The following is a 14754-nucleotide window of genomic DNA, read 5'->3' on the forward strand; positions in this document are numbered from 1 at the left end:
GGTGGAGAAGGAAATCGCTGTCAGCTCATGTCTAACATGTTCCAGTAAACTTGTCAATATTCTGTTGATCTGTACACCCAGGTATTCTGGGGACTTATAAATCAAAGTTTAATTTATATGTATCAGAAACATTTTATTTAATAAAAATACAGGTAGAGCAGTAACATATATATCTACACTAAAGTTATTTCAAATCTTGCCTGTACAGCGAAGCAAAAAATAAGTTAGGCATAAAAGTAAGTTAAACATGTACAAAATTAAAGTCAGTACTGTGGTAAATTTGTTCAGCCTGACCCCTTATATCAGTAAGTATGGTAACATAATTACCCTGTTATTTTAAGAGAGAAATCTCGAATTTAATTAGACTTGTGTAAAACTGATGCGAAAATAAAACCAAAATCTTAAACTGCAAAACTGCGTCTTTAAACAGAAAGGCATGTTTGTTGATGTTTGTGTATTTGTGTGTGTTTGCACACAGATTCAGCACCTGGAGCAACAATGGATTTGCACAGCTGTGTGTTTGCAAGGCAGAGCTGAGCTGCAGCAGGACATCAGCGTCTGTTATTAAGGTCGCAGTCAGCTCCGTCTGAGTTCACAGGAATTATACCAGGTCGCTTTCCTGCTCCACTTTTAATGAGCAGTTGTGCTGGAAGACTGGTGGACGTATAATCGCACATTTCATGGATGTTGTAATAAGACGCGAACCCAAAATAACATTTCAAGACCAGCGGCATGACGAATGAGCTCACATTTAGCATGACTGCATTATGAACCTAGATAAGTAGCATACAGGTAGAATGCTTCGAAAGTCATCACATCAACAGATATAAAAGGGTTAAACACTGCACTTGGATGTAATTAAAGGACCAGTTGTGTCAAAATTGATGAATAGCAACAACAGAACAATTTTCTTGTTACTCATGCAGTTGTATAAACTCAACACATGGACTTAGCTGTAAAAGAACACCTGCTTGACCTTCAAAAGCTGCCGCCATCTGTCTTAAATCTTCTCTGTTGGGTTGAATTGTGTTCAGTTCAATCCTTTATTTTTCTTCGGGTGGGCCGTATTCTGCGATGTGCTTCATTTTTAGCAGGAGGTGTCAGCAGTTTAATTCAGTCCCATGAAAAGCCAGAGGGCTTGAGAGGAAGCAGCTGCTGAGAAATGAACATCACTTGGAGGAACAAGGCTACTTAAGTTTTACTTCCCCCATAGGGCTGTTCCATTAGCACCACAGATAGATTTATGAGTCTCTTGACATTCTTACTCTTTGTTTCATCTTTAGGAGGGAAAGTGAAAAAAGCAAAATTCAAGTTCAAGCACCTTTAGTGTCTAATGTTAATGATCTTGTCTCCTGCATCAGATCTTGGGTTTTCCTTGTTTAGGTTGGGCAATGATCCTGTTTTCTTGGTGAAAAAAAAGCCCCATTAACATTCCAATTACATTTCCCCTGTCACGATAACACGGTACACATTGTACTTTGGCAAGATTATGACCTGGCAACAGATCACTCAGAATCATTTTGAGAGGTGAGACTGAAGAGGATTCAATTATTTTGATGATGTTTCATTATACTTTGTTTAGCTGCCTTTCCAAACAGGCGCTTTGTGTGTTCTTTCATTGGGGGAAAATTGCTGTGCTTTCTGGGTAACATGACCAGCCTTGGAACAAGATAGCACTGATCACTGTCACTTTGTTAACAGCACAAGCATCCCCCACACGAGTCACTAGCACAAAGCTTATGTAAGGCATTTGATGTTGGTGTGCTTGAGCTGTGTCTGTGTGTCAGTGGGTTCAGTGTTTTCATATGCATGTGCACAGTATGTGTGTTTAATTTTCCATGTAGTCACTGCCCTTAAGTCTGGGACTTACCAACGGGTCTGGACCTGCTCTCCTCATTCCCAATTCAGCCTCATGGGCTGACAATAATCCCTTGAGTACAGAGTGAGAGGGGTGGGGTTGGGACGGTGGGGGTGTGGTGTACAGAGATAGCATAAAAACTGGAAAGGCATCCATCCCTTCAGGTTAAGACAGTGCAACTAAAGAACCTGTACATCCGAGCATTCTTTGCCACTGGTGAAGCCAAATAGGACTTGTTGCTGCTGTTCTTCAGTCATCCCATAATTGCCCTGCAGTTGGCCTGAAATAGTCCACATGGTGCCATAAGCCAAGCTTTTCCATCGGCCGATCTGTTCCCCGACACTGGAAAGTCATTGTACAAGTACACAAGTACAAGTAGTGTTTTAAAAAAACTGATTGTGAAAGACATCAAGAAAGAGAAGTAGTCACACACTGAAGTGTAGAAGGAAAAGGAGGTGCAAGGGGTGGGGTCCCAGTCTGTCAAGTACGGCAACGGCCCTGAACTTCAAATCACTCTTAGTTTCAAATTGAAGTCACAGTTTTATCTCAACTAGCGTTACATTTTCATCTTATTTTTTTTACCTAACATGACTGTACTCTAAAAATGTTTTAGTTACAGTTTTTTGAGGAAAACCACGTCTAACAACACGACTCTTTTGAACTGTTTTTGTGATGACAAAGACAAGATGATGAAATTCACGTCTACATCACTTTAGGTGTGTTTCAGTTTATGCTTTCGTCAAGTCGGCTTACAGTTAAAACAGACGCATACATGCACTGACAAGTGCAACGCAAACCCGCACACGCACACACCTAATCAAGGCAACTCTCTGCCAAGTGGAAACATCTCCTGTGGTTTATTTTGCTCATAAAATCTTCCACCATCACAACATAATTTAACATGTTTATTTCTTTTTTTTTGTTTGAATATTTACAAATAGACATTATAAAAGCAGGTGCACCAGAAAAACATAGAAAGCTGAAATCATGTGTTGGTTTTATTCCTAATGCGAGTCATAGAAGCCAGACCAGTTCATGAGTTTGAAAGAAAAAACATCCTTGTGAAACTTCCTGAAATTAAAATAATTTACCATGATTTTAAAACAAAATAAAATAAAACAATAAGTATTAATAGCCTTACTCATATCAGCACTACCACCATGTGTCCATTAATAGAGAACATGTATGGCGGTAAGTCCCCAGAGGGATTAAAAGCATGATGTCATCACTCTCAGCTGATAGTGCCTCTGGCTTTGAAAAACCAGTGGGGTTAAAGGACAATCTGACATTCAGTTATGAACATTATGAACAGAAACATACTGATAAAATGCATATTAGAAGTCACGTGGGTTGAAAAAAGAAAATAAAACTAATGGACGGTTCTTGTAAAATGAAAGTCCAGCCTTTCAGTCAAAAGGGATTTTCCCCAGGTTGGACTCTCCCTGTGTCTTTTTCTGTCCTTTATGATGTAGCCATGCAAAAACACCTACAGCCTTATCTTTGAGGAAAACCCCAACCTCCCTGGTTTTCCACCTGTAATTCAGCACCTTTCACCAGGACGATGATGTGGTCATCTGAAATGTCCCACGCTTTCATCCCTGAATATGGATATTCTTCCATGAACGTTCATTATTGTCCTCGTGCTTTTTTGTCCAAATTTTATTGTCTCACACACTTCTTTTATGTACATTATTATTCTTTAGACACCTGTCAGTGCAACAAATAAATTAATTCATTTCAAGACCGACAATTTTACTACTGCAAGGTAAATGTACGTATAAAAACTATAATCGTTAATATGTAGAAGAAGAAAAAAGAGGTCCATGGCTTAATGTGCATCAAATGTGACAACTGAGGGATTGTTGGAGAAAAGCTTTAAAATATTTTGTTCCCCATGTCCACATTATCTCAAATTCTCTGTCACTTGCTCTTATCTGTAGTCTCCAACACAACATCTTCTTTCCCTCTGTGTTTTGAGAAGAGGAGGCAGAGCTGTGTGCCATACTATATTTTTAGCTACACTTGCAAGACTTCACGATCATATTGGACAGCTGCTCCACCTGCAAGTAGAAAATAACAGTGATGTGATCAATTATATATTGTTTTCACATAAAATGTTCTGCAAACATTTGACCTGAAAGTGACTGCAGTATAGATACCTTGTGTTGCCTCCCCACATAGTAGATGATTGGCAGTGGCTCTAGTGTCTGTGGAGCACAGCAGGGCTGGGCAGAAGCTCCGGGGTTATGATGTTTGTACAGTGCCAGAATCTGTAGGCAAGATTTATGAGAATTTACTCACCAAGACAACATGGTCCGAAGCAAATGTAATACATAAGCACAACATTTCTAAGAATTTTCAGTGTGATTTTAGAAAAATCTTAATACAAACTACAATACTTTACTTTTTAAAGACATTTTTGCACAAATTTTTGAAAGACCCAGAGTTTCCTCAATGAGTGGAAAGTGTTAAAAGTATTAAGGGCCATAAAAAGGATATTTAGCTTTTTAAAAGAGTAAAAACAACCAGAGACAAAGTTTTTGTCATCATTTCAGCCCTAACCTAATCAGGTTTGGCACAAACAAAGCTCCTGCTCCTTTACTGACGAGGGGGCAACGCATGAGGTAGCTCTGTGTATACTGATTTTTGGCGGATTTTTCACACTACATCCCCTTCCTGCAACCTGCAAGGGATTTGTGTTTTTGTTTTTCTCATAAAACCATTGGTTTTCCTTCTGAGTGGGATTTGTCTCTACCAGAATTTTATATAACCGGTTAAATTCAGATAGTCCTAGTGCCGTAGTGCTTAGAGCTAAAATAATACAAGTAGTCTTTGCATTTTGGTTTATTTAAATCATCAAGAATTATTATGGCAACATATAAATACAACATTGCCATTAACATTTTTTCCAGACTTTAAGAAATTGCCTCCTGGGATTTGGGAGAAATAACACTCATGAAAATGCACACAGTACCTGAGAATATTTGTTTTCTGCATCCCAGATATAGGTGCAGGACCCCATGCAGTAGTTGGCATAGTACCCCGTTGGCTTATGGATCCACTTCCATCCTAGATCTTTCCTGAAGTCAATGTACAGTTTCTTCAAACAGCAGTTGTGTGATTGGCTGCAAAAGAGAAAACAGTGTGAAGATGAGATGGTGCAAAGAGTATTGAAATCAAGTCAGTTTTAAAGCTGTAGGACGATAACTGTTATGTTGGGAGACAACATTACACTCAATTTAACCCTATGGCTGGGCCTTGGAGGTATACTCCATCTTGTGTATATGTGTGGGGGTAAATGAGAGGCACACTGTAATCTGTCTAAGATTATAAAACATTTTAAAGCTACAGTCCATTTATTATACAGCCACTAAAACGACCACAGAATTACAGCATGGATAAACAGGGATAGTTGATGTTTGTTGTTTCAGTGGTCTGTATTTTGAAGCTGCTCGTGGTTTAGTAGGTTACTATTGCAGCTTTAAAGCAGAAATGGAGTGGAATAAATCATTAAGTTCAGAATTGCTTACGTGCTGCAGCTGTCCGTTGTGTCAGTGGAACGTTTTGTGCGTAAACTCTTAGAGTGGTTGGTTTTAGGGATGGACATGGTAAAGATGTAGGGTAGCTGCTGGTTCAGCTTCTCTAATTCTTTAGTGTCTCCCCTCTTGCTCGTAGTCCCAGAGATGATAAAACTTAAAGTACCATCGTCATGCGGCATGCCGCATTCACAGTACCGCCGAAGTTCAAACTTCTGTTCATTCTCTAGTAACAGAAAAAAATCATGGAGGAGGGAAATATTACCTAGAAATTATATGATATCACACATGGGCTGAACTAAATAAATGGAAAGATTGACAAATACATGATGATGAAGTAAAAATAAAAGCTTATCTCACCATTCCCTTGGAGCCAGGTCCGCAGAGGTTCAGTGACATCAAAGGACAGCCATTTGTCCTTCAGCATGTTTGTGACAAAGCGAGACGCATGGTAACGAGTCGAGGTCCCCTGGCTATAGTATAGCTCCACTCTCTCCTCAGACAAAATCATGGGCTCCTTGATGAGCATCCGTAGCTCTGCTCTGGTGAGTAGCAGATTGCCCCCGACGTTACTCCGTATCTGAGCGATGTTGAAGCTCATTGAGATGACCGTGGGCTTGTAGTTGGTGTTTGAGTTGTTTTTTTCTGTATGATGTAAGAAGAGGAAATTATGTTTTGATATTTTGACAAACAACCCATCTAAGTGCATTTAATGTTTAATGGGCAGATGTACATCTCATGTATATCTTGTGGTACAATATTTCAAAAGAACTTCATCCATCACGAAGGGAACCAACTTTCATGGTAGATGTACTTTAAACTGTCTTTTATTAAAAGCTAGTTGTAATGTGTTTTTAGTCTTTTAGGAGTTATTATTATATTTAAAAACGTAAAGAAAGCTAATGTGGAACAGTTTAAATGTTGGACCAGGACCAAATGTCAGTCAGCACAACATAGAACTTCCAAGAAATCTTTTCTTTGACTGTCTCAATAACTCCGTATCAAACTTGCTTTAAACATGGCATTTGTATTGCTGCAGACCCAAGTGGGTGCAGTGTTAAACTTGATGTTGTTCAGATGAGGGGTTCTCTGTGCTTTGTTCTCTGCTAACAGTCTTTCTCCTACAGTTACTGCTGCTCCACTCTGTATTTAGGGGGAGGGGCACATATGTACAAAAGAGGCATGTTTCTTTGGCTAACTTTGCCAACCCTTTGACCTCTCCGTTGAACCATTCCAACTAGGCCAAGTTTACCCTAACATGAATTTAATTATAACTTTAAGCATAAAGCCAGGAATGAACCCTCAAAGTGCCTTTTTGTAGAATGTGATAAAATAAGAATAAGCCACAATGTTACTAAATGTCATCACGCCTAGTTTAAAACTAAAAAGGCTCTCACAAAATACCTTTTTTCAATTTTCAATTTAACTTTATATGATGATTATTGTCTGTGGTTTCCTGTGACAGACAACTTCTTGGTACTTAAATGTGCAGTTCTCAAGAAAGCTGCAACCCACAATCTGCCTGTCTACCACATTTAAACGTATGCAATCATTCAAACACGTTCGAACCTTATAGCTGATCTCTTTTTAATACAGTAATGTTATGATGGTTTATGACCTACTTTAAAAGGCACTGCACTAGTATATTTAAATGCTTAGATGTGAGCTAGTCCCAAAAAACCTTCACTCTACACCTCTGCTGTTTCTCTGCTCTCCCTCATTTTGCCATTTTCCTCTGAATTCATTAACATTAGGCAAAGGCAACAAGTTTTGGCATTAAAACATTCTATTTGTGTTTAGGATTTACTAATTTTTCATTACACGTTTTGGTTATTTTTAATCATGAATCTTTACTTGTTTTTTTTTTGTGAGACCACTCCTAGAGCTTATTTGGTAAGTCATCCTATCGTTACTGTATTTGGTAAATGGTATTTAATGTAAATGGTCTTTAGTGTAATATCTGTAAACACAAAGAAAAGAACTATGATTATTAAAGGGATGACTGGGCATTGTAAGGTTAGAATTAATGGACATATGGCTCAAAAACATCAGGACTCTCGAATTAGCGGGTTCAGATTTTTCAAATCAAGCCAAGTTAATTACAATTTTTAACTTCTAAACTGTTAACAACACTGATATTTAGTAAACATTACAACACTTAGATGTATATCAATGTTTTTTATGAATAAAGTAAATGAAAGGCTTCTTTCATAAGTGCTTGTCAGGATTACACATTAATCAGATAAAATGGCTGAGCTCAGTGTTACTCAATAATCATAACTGCAGCCAAGTGTTCATCTCTTCCAGCTGTTGCTAAAGTTGACCAACATGAATATTTTGTTCTTTTACAGTTTTGCTGCCCATATGCGCAACTTTAATCATAGCATGAAGATGCCTAGAGGGCTTGATAAAAAACAGAGACAAGCTACTGGAGGCTTTAACACCATAAATGTATGAGTGTTACGATCGAAAAGATTACGTCGAACAGTCACATGCAAAGATAAGCACAGGAAGGCAGAAGATCAAGAGTGAAACACTATAGAAAGCGAGTGAGAGGCTCAGAGAGGGGCAATGTAACTGTTAAACACAATGGTAAGGAAACAGCACAGGGAAGAATGCACTCTTGAATATAACTCACAGTTGTGAGGGGTGAGAGGGTGTGAGTGGGGGTGTGGAGAAATTGGAGATGTGTATCAATGGAGCGCAAGTACTGGCCAGGACCCAAACCCTCTACTCTGTCTCAGCCTGCCAAAGCAAGGGTTCTCTGCTCTCAAGTCCGGGAATTATTCTCTGATAGGAATTGCAACCCAGCCTTGCATACTTGTGCTACATATTCAGCCCAGGCTGTACCAGGATACTCCATGTCACGGCTGCTTGTATATCATCTACCATCTGCATTGTGGCTGAGGTAGTGTTTCACCCCTTGCAGTGAGGCCGAACTGAAACCAAAAAGAACTGATGTGGAGTGTAACGGGAAATGAGATGACAGTTTACTGGTACCACCCAGAGCAGTCAAATATTTGGTTTGAAGCATATGAATGGAAACACAGACGGTCACAACAACGTACAGTATGTCAAGTGGAATTGGTGTGCCAGGCAAACGCATGCACGGAAAGTCAGAGTCTCCATTTAGTTTGAGAAAAGTGAGATAAATGTGTTAAGGGTTAGAGAAGTGTTTGCAAAACAGGAAATTAAGTCACTTCCCCTAAGAAGCATATTGGCTGCTGCACCATAATTACGTTGACGCTTTATCTTCACTTCTACTTTCCAATTAACAGAGTTTGCATTGGCTCTGTGATCAAAATTAATCATTTAGAGTAGAAAGTGTAAGAAATGAGCTCCATGCTCAGCTAAAAAAATCTCTCTCTCTGCTAGACGGGGTAGAGATAGCATCCTAGCCTGCATATAAATGTGGGTGTGGGGGGATTTGTGTGTTGAATCAAGGCCTATCCACAGGTAAGCCGGGGACAGCTGTTGTGACAGGTTGAGTAACAGCTCTATAATTACCAGTAGGAGGAACCAGATTCCAGCAACTGACTAAATATTGGCCTTCTTCCCTCTCAGCTCCACCTTCTCACAGCCCCCTCATCAATGTCTTGTTTCCCCACTTCACCCTATTTCACACTTGACTTTGGTCCCTTGTTGCTACTCCTTTCTACAATACAGCTTTAAGTTCATTTACTTGTAACTACAATAATTACTTCAGAGAAGTGAACTACTTTCATCCCAGAATAGCACAAAGTGGCTAGCTTCCAAATGAGAAAAGCGTTCCCTCGTGTAAATTGGACCAAAACTCCTTTTAATAGGAGGATAACTTGTGTGGGCTTCAAGGGAGATATATGAGTGCTAAACAGCAAAAGGAATTTAGCTTAATCTACCACACAATTACCACAATGAAGACTAAACCTATTATGTTCTAAATGCTCTGCACACAAATATGTTTCCCCCGTAGAATGATTTTGAGAGTCAGGAAAGTGTCTGCTGCCCAATAAGATTTAAATGTAGAAAAGAATTGTTAATGGAAATAAAAATATTTTTCCCCCTGTATTCTATTTCTGTTGTTTCGTTCAAACAACGTATTACAGAAAAGCAGAAGCTGGATAAAATCCTTGCGTGTGTGTATGTGTGGCTTTTTTTAAATTCACAATTGCAAAGCAGTACTTGATGGCCTTAACATTTATCCTCATACATTTGTCATTCTCCTTTTTCAGTGTGCAGAGGTTGACTCAACAGTGGCTCCATAGTGTAATGGTTTACACATTCCCCTAGCAAGCGAACCTCCCAGGATTGAAACAGCAAAATCCCTAGCTTGATCCCAGGAGGAGACAAATCCCTTGTGTCTCCTCCCAGAAAGTCATCCGACATAAAAACCTGCCAAATCAAATACGTGGTGCTACATGCTGTTGTGACCCCTCGTGAGTAAGGGGGCAGCTACTTTCAGCTGTTCCCTTATTAGCTGATTCAAAACAAGGCAGCGGATAGATAAGGCAGTGGATGGGTGTTCTGTGGCATTCCAGAGCTATAGGAAACACATGCTCCCCATGGGCACCGCTTGCACCGGACCGGACCTGAGTCATTCAAGATCTCAGTGGCCATCAGCCTGTCTTCCTTCCTGTCAAGCTGCCCTGTCACAAACACACTGCAAACACATTGATATAATAAGCTCAGGAAACCCGCAGATAGAGGAGTGCAAAGGAAAGAAGTGAGAGAGAGAGAGAGCGTGCAATATGGATAATCATGGTTCAAGGGACACACTGAAACTAGTCAGTGACAAAGAGAAGCAAAAGTGATGGAGAACAAGTGACAGGTTAAGCAAGGGAGAACTCAATGCTCAAGTTACAGGAAAACCCCAATCCCTGAGGGTCAAAGTCAGAGAGAAAGAAAAAAGAGAAAATGAAAGAGAAAAAGAGCAAGCATGGGTGAAGGAGTTCATTTCATGTCTCTTCCTATGGCTTTTCTACTTTTCATCCTGTTCTTTGGTTGTTACCTAAGCAGAACAAAATTGTGCTCTTCATTTTGAAGGTTGCTTTGTTCTCTCTTTGGTCTACACACTCCTGAGCATGGTCCATCCACTAAAGTGTGCTGTTTGAAGTGGTGGATAAAAGGGGGATAGTGTGGATGGCTGCCTGATAGGGTGATGAGTATAGACATGCAGAGAACAATGGAGCATAGAAGCAAAACTAGAAAATATGTTTATCGTAATAGTTTGGGAATCATTAGGCAATTACAGCCAGAAACCATTTGGCTGAACAAACATCATATGCAGCCTTGCCAGACAAAGAGCAGTAATAAAGCAGTAAAAATGCCATAGATATCATGTAAGCAACACAGCATCAGACCAGATGCTGCACAGAGTTCTGCTAACTTGTAATGCCTGTGATCTCTGAACCCCTGAAACTGCCTCAGGATCTTTGGTGGAGATCATAAGGGTTACACGTGTTGAGGGAATTTATGGTCAAGATTGGAACTGACACCAGCCATAAGGCATACGGTGAATGCTTGGGAGTGCAGCTTGAAACTTCTGGACAGCACTGTGTGCACTATATTTAATATTAGTGTTGATCAACCAGACAAAGAGCAGTAAGGACTGTACAGGGGGACTGTAAACAATGCTATTGTTGTGTTTCTGCTAGTAATAACAACATTATTACCGCAGTATTGCCGTAGTGGAGGGATTAACAGCAGCACTTCATGTGACATCTGGACAATAACTATTTTTTCAGAGTGGAAAGTGTCAGTGCAATGCTAGTGTTCACCTTGAATTATGTCTCAGCTTGTAAATGTAGTAGCATAAATAACAGTCATTACTTGACATTCAACTATAGTTAAGCCATCAGGAATTGCCCCCTTTCTTAATATTCAATCAGGATTCACAGATTCAAGATTTATATATTGCTGCTAAGGGTAATTTTATACTCACCTTTCATGATGAACCTGTTAACCACCTTGGCAAAGTATTCCTCCTCCTTTTGTTCTGTGGGGATGTTTTCCTCTTCCAGAACCTGCTGCTCCTTCAGAATCTCACTGGTGCTGTTGTAGAGTGATAGCAAGTTGGCAGGGATCTCTTCCTTCTCCCCAGCCTCTTCTGGCGCCTTTTGCAAACGCAGTTTGGTGAGGATCTGGCTCCTAATGGCCTCGATGCGTTTTTTCTTCACCATCTCCAAGTCCACAGTGTTACATGTAGACAGATTGTGTACACTGCCCACCATGTACACTACCATCAATATCAAGAACCACAATTTCATGTTGACAGCCTGTCTGTGCAGTCACTTGTGTTCTTTGGTTCTTAGTAAAAGCTCCTCCAACTTCCCTTTCAATGCCTTCGTCCAACCGGGGATCCTTTGGGAACAGTGAATCACTCAGTGGAGAGGTGTCACTGACGCAAAGTGTTTACACACGACAAAACAATTACAGCAGTGTGGAGAGTCCTGAAAATTCACCACCACGACTGTCACTGCTGCTGTAAAAAGTACCTAACACATCTGTCTTATTTGCATAGAAACAGGTGGAAAGAATCCCAGTGAGCAGACAGACATCCAGTGACGACCCAGCCTCTGACTCAGCCAAACAGGTAACCAAGTTACGTCCCACAGGATGAAGCAAGTCCAGAACAGAGCTGTCAAATGCTAAAAGAGCCCATGCACACAGTCAGTGCCCTTTTGTAAGTTTCTTCAACACCTCTAGGTCCAAAACAAACTACTACCCATCAAGGATTCAGCAGATTTGTTTCTGTGCTCACAGACCAATGTTTGACTGATATGTTTTCAAACCTCCAAATCCAAGATTATATTATGTTATTATATAAACTGAATCCTGTCTATTTTAGAGCTAGCATATCATCCTCCACATGTCACCACAGTCTTTCTTACAGAGGCAACCTAAGTGAATGTGAAAAGAGTAGTATGGCACTCAGCAAAATGAAGACAGGTGTTTACAGAGCCCAAGTTACTTGTTATCTAAGACTAAGACGTTTAAATTGGCACAATTTCTTATTAGTGCTAATGACAAATATTTCCCCTGTAATGTTCTGTAATAAAGAGAAAATATTAATAATAGTCTCTGCTTAAAAAGTTTGAAAATGATCTTCCTATTTTTTTTAGGTTTGGTGAGATGACCTCAACCTTTACAGTCCAGATAAAACTCTCAGGCGCTTTTAACCATATCAATGGTTAAAAGAAAGAAATTGTTCTCAAAGAAGTTACTTTCATCAACTTATTCAATACCAGTCACAAACCTGCACATGCCCCTATAGAAAAACATTTCACAAACATGTACTGCTCTTGGCTCTAACTACCTCTTTTTACTAGTAACAACATGTGATCTGTGTACAGCTGCACTACACCAGAAATTGCTTTCAACGCCTCTGTCTCATGCCTACTTCACAGACAGAGCAGCTGTCTCTCTATCCCTCTCCTCTCTCTCAAACATGATAATACGATAGTGTATGCTCTCTGGGTTCCACTTGTGAGATTAAATGTCTCAAGCGCGTTTGCTATCAGAAGATTAAAATGTCAGTCTCAATGAAACAGTGTCCTCCGGTAACAGATTTTAAGTTTGACACACCTTCTTTAAATGGTGATGTACCATCCAGACACAGCGGCAGTAACAACAGCAGTAGCCGTCCCTCTTAACTTATGCTGTTTTGGGAACTGGATTTTAGTCTCGTCTCTCTTCTATCTTCCCTCTGTCCATCCAGCAGTATCGCCTCGTTATTTTCCTCTACAGTTTCTTCACACCTTCTTCCTTCGAGGCTCCACCGACAAGACTCCCTATTCGCACCTCTGTTTAACTCGGAGTCTCTGCTCGTACTCTTTCTCTCTCCTCCTGCTTGTCAGAGCTTGCTGGTGACAAAGTGATTTGTGGGAGCTCTGCGCTTAGATAACTTCTTTTGCCTTGCTCTGCCTCTTTCTCTCCCCCCCTCTAGCTCTTCTCTTTCTCTTGTTCCTGTTACTCTATTAGAGCGAGCAGCTCTCCGCCCAGGAAATGAGGGTAACGGCCGCAGTGTAAAACATCTGCTGTTTAACAGAGCTGACTTCTGTCCACATCAGGAAGCCAGGAACTGAACATGCTTAATAACTGACTTTAGAAGCATTACCTCTGTCACACTGCGATGTCTGCAACCAAGGCAGTGATGATATGTCAATAAAGTCTTATACAAATTTTTCACCGAATGCCCACCACATTTACCTGGTGGATAAAAAGGTGTAAGCCAAACCATGTCAAAGAACTGAGCCACTTGAGACAAGCTGGTTTAAAAATAGAAAAGTGAATTTCAAAGCATTGGGAGCCAACAGGGCAGGGCTGTGTGGTGCACTGTTCTGCGTCTGGGTGCTTTTTAGAGGTTAGATTGTATATTTTCAAAAGAAGGGCTAGACTAAAACAAACTTAGATTATTTCAATCTTTTTGTCTCATTCTGATGGATGATTCAACAGAGAAGTAAAGATAGCAAACTATCGTTGCACAGTGGAGACTCTTGGAATTTTTTAAGGTTTAGCCAAATGTGCTCATGAATAAGCTGTTCATTACAAACTGAGAATAAATAGTGACATTCAGCATTGGGGAAAGTCAGGGCAAAATCCCCTTGTATTTCAGCAGTACTATAACAACAGTTGTCAGTTAAACAAGGAACCTAAAGGCTGTTTAAGTGTCAGCTTTTCCATGGCTCTGATTACCATTAATGATAAGATAGTGAGAAAAAAACAAAAAAGGGTGATCAAATGTCAGCAGTCATTACTGTAAACCAGTCAGCCACAACATCAACAGCATCTTATTTAGTGTTGTTAAATCCTCCATACACTGTCTGGGCATGGAGACAGGACCTCTGGGGCTGTCCGCCGATGCCTGGCACAAGTAGGGTCTTTGGGTCCATTGGGCCTTCACGGACTGGGCTTGTTCTATGGAATCCTGCGGTTGCTCAGTCTGACTGGGAGTATGGAAAACAAAGCCAAAGCCTGTGGATCTTGGCTGTGTTGTTGATCCATTTCTGAGCAGGTTTTTGCAGTGTGGCAGTGTGTTGTCCTGCTGGGGGAGGCCCCTGCCATCATGGAGTCCCTATGACATTGGGGGATCTACATTGGAATTTAGGTAGGTGGTATATGTCAAAGTAAAAGCCATATGAATCCTAGGTCCCAAGGTTTCCCAGCACTGTAAACAGATTATGCTTTTACTGTTACCTGTGTGTCTGTTTTTAATGTTGTTGCTGATCTATGTCGTTTGTGTTGTGACACCTAAACTTTGATTGGCATACACTGCCATCTGGTGGGCAAATATGGTATAACGGTTATAGAACTGACTTTCTTATCGATAGTAAGTTTGGTGGTATGGATATTTGGTGTGGATATTTCAAATTATTTCCCCTA

The 14754-nt window shown here is 40.3% G+C and overlaps 1 protein-coding gene across 1 annotated transcript; it reads right to left on the minus strand.

The window, feature by feature from the left end:
* Positions 1 to 2742: 2742 nt before the first annotated feature.
* Positions 2743 to 13319, minus strand: tgfb1a (transforming growth factor, beta 1a). Its single transcript, XM_026192895.1, has 6 exons — positions 11315 to 13319; positions 5755 to 6039; positions 5389 to 5620; positions 4833 to 4983; positions 4018 to 4128; positions 2743 to 3918 (listed from the first exon to the last, which is right to left on the minus strand). The coding sequence occupies exons 1-6, from the start codon at positions 11637 to 11639 to the stop codon at positions 3871 to 3873; spliced, it is 1152 nt and encodes a 383-aa protein (XP_026048680.1). The 5' UTR covers positions 11640 to 13319; the 3' UTR covers positions 2743 to 3870.
* Between the last annotated feature and the right edge of the window lie 1435 nt (positions 13320 to 14754).

The sequence above is a fragment of the Astatotilapia calliptera genome, chromosome 14, assembly GCF_900246225.1.
Source record: "Astatotilapia calliptera chromosome 14, fAstCal1.2, whole genome shotgun sequence".
NCBI lineage: Eukaryota > Metazoa > Chordata > Actinopteri > Cichliformes > Cichlidae > Astatotilapia > Astatotilapia calliptera.